The sequence below is a fragment of the Lissotriton helveticus genome, chromosome 12, assembly GCF_964261635.1.
Source record: "Lissotriton helveticus chromosome 12, aLisHel1.1, whole genome shotgun sequence".
Classification (NCBI taxonomy): domain Eukaryota; kingdom Metazoa; phylum Chordata; class Amphibia; order Caudata; family Salamandridae; genus Lissotriton; species Lissotriton helveticus.
This window is the reverse complement of record NC_136073.1, coordinates 769,392,215-769,401,209: the sequence shown is the minus strand read 5'-3', so window position 1 is coordinate 769,401,209 and position 8,995 is coordinate 769,392,215. Positions and strand designations below refer to the sequence as shown.

The following is an 8,995-nucleotide window of genomic DNA, read 5'->3' as shown; positions in this document are numbered from 1 at the left end:
ACTTACTTACACAGACACAACACACAATGCCAAACCTCTCCCTCACACACACACTCACTTTAGTCACAATTTAATCAATCACACATGACCCATTTACACTAGCATGCACACTTCATTTACACTTACACACAAAAAATCCACAGAGGCTATTTACCCCAGCCGTTCATACATAAATATTGTAGAAACAGCACACAAGTACAAACACCATTTACATTCATGCTATTCCTACAGACAGACTATTCATGGGCACACAGCACTCGCATACACCCAAGAAGAGTAACAATTCAGATTATTCCAGATCCCCAAAGCTATATTAATGGTTTAGGCATCAGGTACTATTCATTTTTAATGTATATTGAATTATTAAACAACTGTTGTTGTGTTCATCTTTAATTTAGAGAAACAGCGCCACCATGTGGCAGACTGTCATGAGTGCCAGTTTAACAATTAATTACCAGTGCCGACCACCGGAAAACACCGCCTCAAATTAAGTATTGCTTGAGGGAGGGCTCCCATTCTGTCACACACTTGTGGCATCTTTTAAATACATTTCAGTGACCGAATAAAAACTTGAGCTAGTTGTGTGTTGAACTTACAACTTGTGCACATTTCTTTACTGGCTGATGTTTGTGAAAAATATGTGAGAGTGAATCGACTTGATTGCTTATTTCCTAAAATCTACCTTGTTCTGGAAAACTGGGAAAAATGTGTTGTACACATGAACTAAGTAAAATTATTTTGGTACTTGCAGAGGAAAGCAAACCATTCCCACAATGACTTAATTTCCATCCTTGGTGGGGGGAGTGGGAGACTGAAACTGCACAGGAGGGTGGGTGGGGTAGTTGTATTCCCTAACTATGGCCATCTTCATGATGGCCAGCAAACCTGTCTTAAAGCAAGGGAGCAATAGTCACTGGATCAGAAGGCAATGTCGCCCTTTCTTTAATACCTCAGCAAGTCCTGCAGCGCAAACGTCAACAACTAGCCATTTGCACAACGTCTCTAGTTTTTTAGATGCAACCCACATCTTGATATTTATACTGCATAGCGACTAACTCTGTCTTCACTAAGCACTATGCAAATTGCTCAATGAATCGTACACTGAGCATCTATACTAAAATATTTTAGTAATAGTAACTGATTTTTCAATTAACTGCATAATGTTTCACCTTTGATTACTGAAATAATTTTAACCAAAAAGTTTGGATTGTTTAGTAAGGGTTTCCGAGATGTGTGAAAGGCTTTTGTAAATGTGGACATCTTCAATGTCTTCATGAAAGTATTTTAGGAGTTTACAAGTTTAAATTACAGGGAGGAATACAATATTAATTTACTCCAGCAGTTTTTAAAAAAAACAATGAACATTCTAACAGCCATATCATAGTTTTCAGCACAATTTGATTTTGTGTGCAGAAGCAAATGCTAGCAGGTTTGCACAACTCTAGTGCCCAAATTTCCTATAGATCTGGAAAAAACTGAGATTCTTGCCCTTAAAACCAGGTTGCTAAGACGGCATACGGTCAAGCTGTTGTCACGCCAGCACCCAGAGATAATTAAATTATCTGTGAATACTTTACATTTTCTGATCAATCATTCAAACATTCATGATACCATGTACCCACATCAGATAAACAACAAGTGAAAAAGGATAAAACATTGCTCTTGCTAGAAACTGAGAGGGCCAAAAGAATAAGTAACAAACTTAGGGGCATATTATCAAGGGGGTTTATCTCCGCTTTTTTGGCTTTAAAAGCCAAGAAAGCGGAGATAAAATTATCTCCCTATTACCTAGCTGTCGCTAACACCAGTTAGCGACAGCTAGTAGGAGATAGCGACCATCTTGGGCCCCACTTTGCATGTCAGTGATATTTATCACTAATGACATGCAAAGTGGGCGTGTCAAGATGTTAGCGACTGGAAACAGTCGCTAACATCGCTATCTCCTATTACTAACTTTTGGAGATATTTGCGCTAAGCGCGAATATCTCCAAAAGCTAACACCTGCCCTGAGCAGTTCTTAGCCATGTTATCCAATGGGAGGTGGATAACATGGCTAAGAGCATTAGCTTGGTAATGCATGAATATCGCTGACTTTTCAGCGATATTCATGCATTGCGGCCGTTTTTTATCGCATTTGCGATAAACCTTGGTAATACCAAGGTTTATCTGCGATAAAATTCGCCGCAGCTCAGCGGTAAATTTTTGTCTCTAACCAAGCAATAGCGATAATTATCGCTATTGCTTGGTAATATGCCCCTTAGGGAGCAAAATCTAGAGCAACAAATTTCCAAGACTTTACAGTATGCCTTTCTGTAGGAGCCAGTCTGTCAAAGTCAGCTGAAATTCAAGTAACAGTGTGCTGTCTAAAACAGCAAATAGGAAGTCAATATAAAGGGGTGGATGAGTTGCCACTAAAAACAAATAGTTGGAAAGTACTAGTGGCAAAATAACCTATTTGATCCAGAGGATAAAGATTGGACATTTTACGCATATTGAAGTCACTCATTGATATAGTGACCATCACTACTGAGGCTAGATTTGAAGTGTTACTAACATCTTTACTCACTTGGGTGTAGATTTACAAACATTTTGGGATGGTTTAGCATCACAAAAGTGACGCTTACCAGCACAAAATACTTTTTTTCTCATTTAGTTTCTGTGCAAAACTTGTTTAGTGCAGGAAAGTACCCTAAGAGTAACGCAAAACAGAGTAAAGCACTGTTTTGGGTTACTAAGAGCCAAGGGGGCATTACAGTACAAAACCTATGGTAGACTAAGGCACGCATCCTAACACTAGGGTGCTAAGGTGTGTGCCTGGTGCACAGCAGCTGAAATATGCACTGGTGCAAGGGAGATGGGGGAGAGGTGAGTGCCATACCTCTGCAGATATGTTGCTCTCTTCCTCCCTCCCTGTCACGCAACACAGCGCGGCATTTTTGGATGCTGCGCTGTGTTCCTTGACTTGTTTGAAAATCTGGGCCTTGGTGTCTTTGTTCATAGCACTATCGGGAGACAGAATTGACTCGCTCTTTTTTTTTATTAGTGACGTGCAAACTATTTTCATGATTTTAATGAAAATTACGTGGCATTAAATGAAATTTCACTAAATTCACTTTGCTGTTTCTTACATTAAAAATGGACGCTACAATTTAACTCATGTTCAAAAGCCAATGGGACTGCATCAAGGAGAAAATCTCCACTCTGAGAAAGTGTCTTTTCTAAACAACCTTCCAAGAGATACTTACTTCCCAAAGTAGTCCACAAAGAGAAAACGTGTTAAGTTTTACACCTAATGGAATCAAAACAAACTTCTCAAATTTTGCAGGCAAAAAAACATTTTCCACTGACTTTTTTTCTGTCCTGATGTGAAAGACACCCCAATTATGGGACTTACTAGGCCATCAAAAGTTGAATTCCCGACTTACATTCACACTTTATTAGTTATGCTCCAGAAATCAAGAATCCTATATGGAATTTGCAGCATCTTAACACCAGGAAATGATGATGATTCTTTGTCCCACGTCGGGATGTGTAATGGAAAGCCTGTGGCTCATGGTCAACTTTGTAAGATTGTATTTTTAAGTACCAGGTAAACTTTAAATAGAAAAAACTTCATTAGGTTGGAATCAACATAAACACTGTGAGCCTCATTTACAAGGAATTTGCGTAGGGCAGCGCCACAATTTTTGTTGCTGCGCTGGCCTAACCAATGTGAAAGAGCAGGAATGCACCATATTGTTGACATAAGATGCATTACTGTCCTTTCCTCCGTGCTGGCACACAATGGACTGCACAGCGCCAACGCAGGCACGCCTGGACCATGGTGCGAGGGTGTCTGCGTTGCACGCAGGTTTTCTTTTGTGAAGGAAGGGATATCTTCCTGCACAAAACCAATCCAAAGAGGCATTTTCCTCATTCTATGCGTGCTGTAGAATGCAGCACACATGGGAAGAGTAAAAAATTAGGAGAAATCAAAACATTTCTCCTTATTATGCCTGCTCTGGGGAGGCGTAAGGTTTTGCCACTGACTATGTGATTTTGTAAATCTGGGGAAGTGTCAAAATCCATGAGTGTTGCTTGAGAAACTCACCACAATGCCCATGGAATGCCCTCTTGATGTAGAGCAAGGCAACACATTTGCTATAGTTTAAGGTCAGTTTGGGGTGAATAATTTCCTTTGAAAGGGTTATTTATTATCAATTTGACTTTCTCCCTTCATTCTCAAGTTTCTAAACTTTTTTCAAATTTATTTTCTAAAATCCGAATTTCTTTTGAAAACAACCTTAAAACGTAACACTAAGTGTTAACTCTATCCTAACCATAGCCTTGTCACTTGCGATAGTGCTGAATTTAACAAAAACCTTGACCATGGCTGCATAACTAACACCAATCCTAACCCTACATTTGACTTTAACCCTTACGCTAATCCTTAGGTAATGACCATCTTGACCCAACACTAACTTTGACCCCAACCTCTAACAACATTATTCCTGATTATAACCAAGATCTTGACCGTCATGCAAGCACCCATCCCACCAGAAATGAAAACAATATATTTCTTCTGCCTCTGATTTTTTTTTGCGTTGTAACTGCAGTGCTGAAAATAGTCGGTTGTATGACATTACAACGCATGCTAATACATCGCATGCCATTACGTCACGGTTTTTACAACACAAGTCGTTACAACGACTTGCGTTGGAGGGCGCTGGACTTAGGAGTAGTATAATTTACAATTCCAACTCCAGTCTACATACAGTAGGGAAGGTGTTGGATAGTAAATTATACTATTCCTTCTCCTAGAGCGCCATCCAGCGCAAGTCGTTGTAACGACTTGCGTTCTGAAAACCGCGATGTAATGGCATTGCGATGTAACGACCGCGTTGTAAACGACGTTTCCCAAATACTCAGCCATTCTTTACCTTATACCAATAAAATGTTAACTATCTTGGTGACTTTGCTTTATAACTAGTTTCTTTCACAATAGAAAGTCATTTCAAATAAACATTGACTGTGGTTTGAGTGAGTAATGAGTTGATATGGCAGTGCATCCCTCAATGCGTTTGTATAGTGGTCACAGGTATGTTGTGGACACAGCGGCAATAGAGAAGATGCTCAAACTTTCAAACAACAAAAAAAGACAGTCTGGACCTTCATGGAGGGGAAATATGAGGATAGAAAATACTGGCCACTGAAACCTCTGCTTGAGCCTTGGAAACAAGGAACCTTGACTGCCATGTTCTAACGTAGCATCCTGTAGTAAGTAGATACTCCAGAGCGATTGAATATCCGCGCAGTGCAGGGGAGGAAAATAATCAAAAATATATTTATTCTTCTTCATCTCCTTTTCCTCCCACTCTTACCCAGAGTTGGATCTCCAATTAGGGACTTTTGGCACATGCCTCTAGTACTAGCTACACAGGCTCAAGAAGGAACCGCCCCTGTAGGGCTAGCATGGAGGCTGGAGCCCAAAGATTTGGATATGGGCTTCCCTAGAATCGCTCGTGAACATGAACCTCTGAGCTGATGCCAGGGCCTTTGTTACAATATGGCACAGTCACATATCTGTAAATGTAATCAGTTTAGTCTTGAGTACTCTTTCACCCGCTGGCACCATGTCACTGAGAGTCCAGAAGTCTAAGGATCGAGATAAGTGCTTCTCTTAACAGGAAGCCAATGGAGTGAGGATAAAGCACGGGCCACATGGTCTTATCGGCCAGAAGTGGCTCCATTCTGGCATCCAGGTTTTGTACCCGCATTAGAAAATTGGAACGTTGGAATGTTGAGCCCTTAAGCGCCAGTGTTGTGGGCTTCTAATGGCCAAAGAAGCCCGAACCATCAACATTCCAATGTTTTACAAAGGCCTTACGATTCACAATGGGATATCAACCCTCTCGGACTCCATGAGGCCTTTATTTTACAAATTAGAACATTCTGCCCTCTAGGAGCATAATATTCTAATAGCTTTAGAGCCCTCCGTAGCGGGCTCTATTGGCCATTAATGGCCATTTCCCTTGTTTAATGCTGGAGTTGACCTTTAATGGCCAGTAGAGCCCACTAAGGGGGCTCTAAGGCTATATTAAAGAATGAGGATGACTATCTTCAAGACCCAGGTACAGAGCATTGCAGCAGTCCATCTGTGAAGAGGTAAAATGTTTTTGGTTTGAACTTTAGGAGAGAAGGGAAAGGGATGCAAGATGCTTAGATCCTTTTCAAAACTTGATTACATTGACTTGGTGGACTAGTGTAAACTGAGCTCAGAAATTTTAAAATGTTCAACTTGGGTATCTCATTCGCCAAGAACTTTGTGGCCAAAATGGAAAATGCCAGACAGAGGATAGATCAAAAGCAAAGTAAGATCTCAGGTTTTGTTTCTGTTGCGTTTCGGTGGGTTAAGGCTCTTCTGAGCTTCAACCTTTGACAGACATTGATTACAATTAGTTGCACCGGTACTTAGGAGTATCAACTGCAGACATCTTGGTGGGCCATGTTCCTCTGCACTTGGCTAAGAGTGGTGTTTTCACATGGGTATGGGGTATGGGGGAGGGTGGAGAGCTGCTACATATGGCTCTAACTTTCCCCGTTCTCCAGCAGTGACAACGCTACCATAAATGCGCCCTCATTAAATCAACCCATCAGAAAATTAGTCATTGAAAGTTTGTCAAACACCTGTGTGTTTACTCAATACTTAATCCAAAAACTAACTTCCAGTATACTGTATCTGCTAAAAACAAAATGGCAATAGAAAGAAACACAGGACAGGGGCTGTTTCGCCGTACAATGATATACTATTCATGAAATCCGGTTCTGGTGATAGGTGCACACACACATCTGCAACTTTGAAGAAGCTTTAGCATGCCCATCATGATTAAAAAAGGCCATCTGACAAATATTCATGTAGTGAAAAGGCACCAGTTGTAATCTGCACCATGCCACCCACTGGTATCTTCAAACATTAGTTCATGAGGCCTGCTCCATGGTCCAGTGCCCTCAATTACTGTAGAAGCTGCCATGTGGAAGGGTTCTTTAAGTTGTAAGTGAAAAATGATTAGCAAAGGATATTCATGAGCCTATCCCGTTCCTTGTTAGCACACCTAACAATCAAGGGCCAGGTTCTATTTATCTAGTTTATCTTCCAGAATAGATTTAACTCTGATTAGCAACTACTCATTCAATAAAAAGAGTCTTAAAAATATAACACAAATAATCATTAAAAATATTGAAAAAAGGAATGTAGTCTTCTTCCAGGTTCTGCTGTATATTAGCCGCATGCTACAAAATATGGATAGCTCCGGTAAATCTAAATAAACTCCATAACATTTCTAGTCAAGAAGAACATTTAATGTGATGGTCTTTCTCTCCAGACAAGATTGCCCTGTTTGAAACAGCTTGAGATGCTTCCAGTCCAGGCCAGGTACAGTGATGCCATCAAGGTCTGCCACCTGTCTTTTCAAAGATGGCGACAGTACGGAGTCTGTGCCAACACTTTCCTGTCGGACTTCAAAGAAAATTGAAATGGAAAGGTGGATCAAAGAAAACTCAGGAGAAGTTCGGCTAGCGATCTAAGTTAGATTCAAAAGGGTTTCCACAAGTCCCCCTTACAGATTCACCATGATCAAACATTGCTGATGCGGACATTATGGGGACTCCCATCTTTCTCGGGTTTGTCCCTGAAGGACTCTTCTAATTTCAGTTTCTCTGAATCTCCACACCGTAGAGTCTCATGGATACAGCATGGTGGATCCACCTTGACAACGCGGTCAAAGAAAGTGAAGTCAGCCACGTACTTCCCACTGGATGAGAGAGAGATGAGCGGGGTGAACTCGTAACCCCACAGTATTTCCTCTGGTAAGTAGGAGGTTCGCACCTGGCAGGTTGCACTGGTGGATTCCACTGTGCCACTGAGGATCACCACCAATTCAAAGTCCCCGTCTCCGGAACGCAGGGCAATGTCCCGCAAGGGGCTGTTCTCATCAACAATATGGTAGAAGGTTAATGGAAGAATCAGGAAAGGGCTATCGGAAGAGGTATCTACTTGAAAATTCACATTGATCTGATTAAGCCGAACATTCTCACCTTCCTTGGTGAGGTAGGTCTGTAGAAGCTTACCAGTCACTTGACAACCAATCAGCAGGCTTTTTCTCATGTTAGCAACACGGATCATCAAACACAATTTGCTGTCATGTTTGGCTACTACTGCATGCTGGCTGAATTTTATAGTTTCAGCCCTTTTCTTAGGGCGAGCTATTTTAGCCAAGAAGGTCCCAGTGATGAAAATTTCCATGATCGTCGTCAGAACAAGTTGGCCGATGAGTAGTATTATGGCAAAAGGACATTCTTCGCTGATATATCGGAAACCATATCCAATAGTGGTCTGAGACTCTAGGGAGAAAAGGAAGGCGCCTGTTAAGGTGTGAACTTGCATGACACAGGGTGTGTGATTTGCTGGTGCGTCAAATTCCAAGAGGTCCCCATGCACCAGGGCCACCAGGTACCATATAATGCCAAAAACAAACCATGTGCCGACGAATGTTGCTGAAAAGAGAAGCAGTTTGTATCTCCATTGCATGTCAATGAAAGTTGTCCACAGGTCCTTAAGGTACAGGAAGCCTTTATCAGTGATGTGGTCCATACGCACATTGCTGCGGCCATCTTTTGTCATCACCCGCCTCCTCCGCAGGCCTGAGCCAATCAGTGGCCGACTGTCTGTCTGCGTGGTCTGGCTGTAGTATATTTTGCCTGAGGAAGTCATCTAGGAAAAAAGAGCATAGAAGATAAATGAATGCATGGATTATAGGTTTATAAACATTGCACTTCCATTAAGAGCACTGGATTACAGTTAAATGAGTACAAACTAAGACAAATTTATGAAATATGATCGACAACAAAACAAAACTGAATGTAGAAATCACAGCACATGATATATTGACAATGAGATGGGAGAGAAAATATCACTGGTTTTTTAACCATGATTTTAAATTCACATGAGTAGCAAAAA

General features: G+C 41.2%; 1 protein-coding gene across 1 annotated transcript; it reads right to left on the bottom strand.

Annotated features, from left to right (window-relative positions):
- Window positions 1–7,533: 7,533 nt before the first annotated feature.
- On the bottom strand, window positions 7,534–8,749 carry KCNJ10 (potassium inwardly rectifying channel subfamily J member 10). The gene has a single exon (XM_078669014.1). The coding sequence runs from the start codon at window positions 8,747–8,749 to the stop codon at window positions 7,613–7,615; it is 1,137 nt and encodes a 378-aa protein (XP_078525140.1). The 3' UTR covers window positions 7,534–7,612.
- Between the last annotated feature and the right edge of the window lie 246 nt (window positions 8,750–8,995).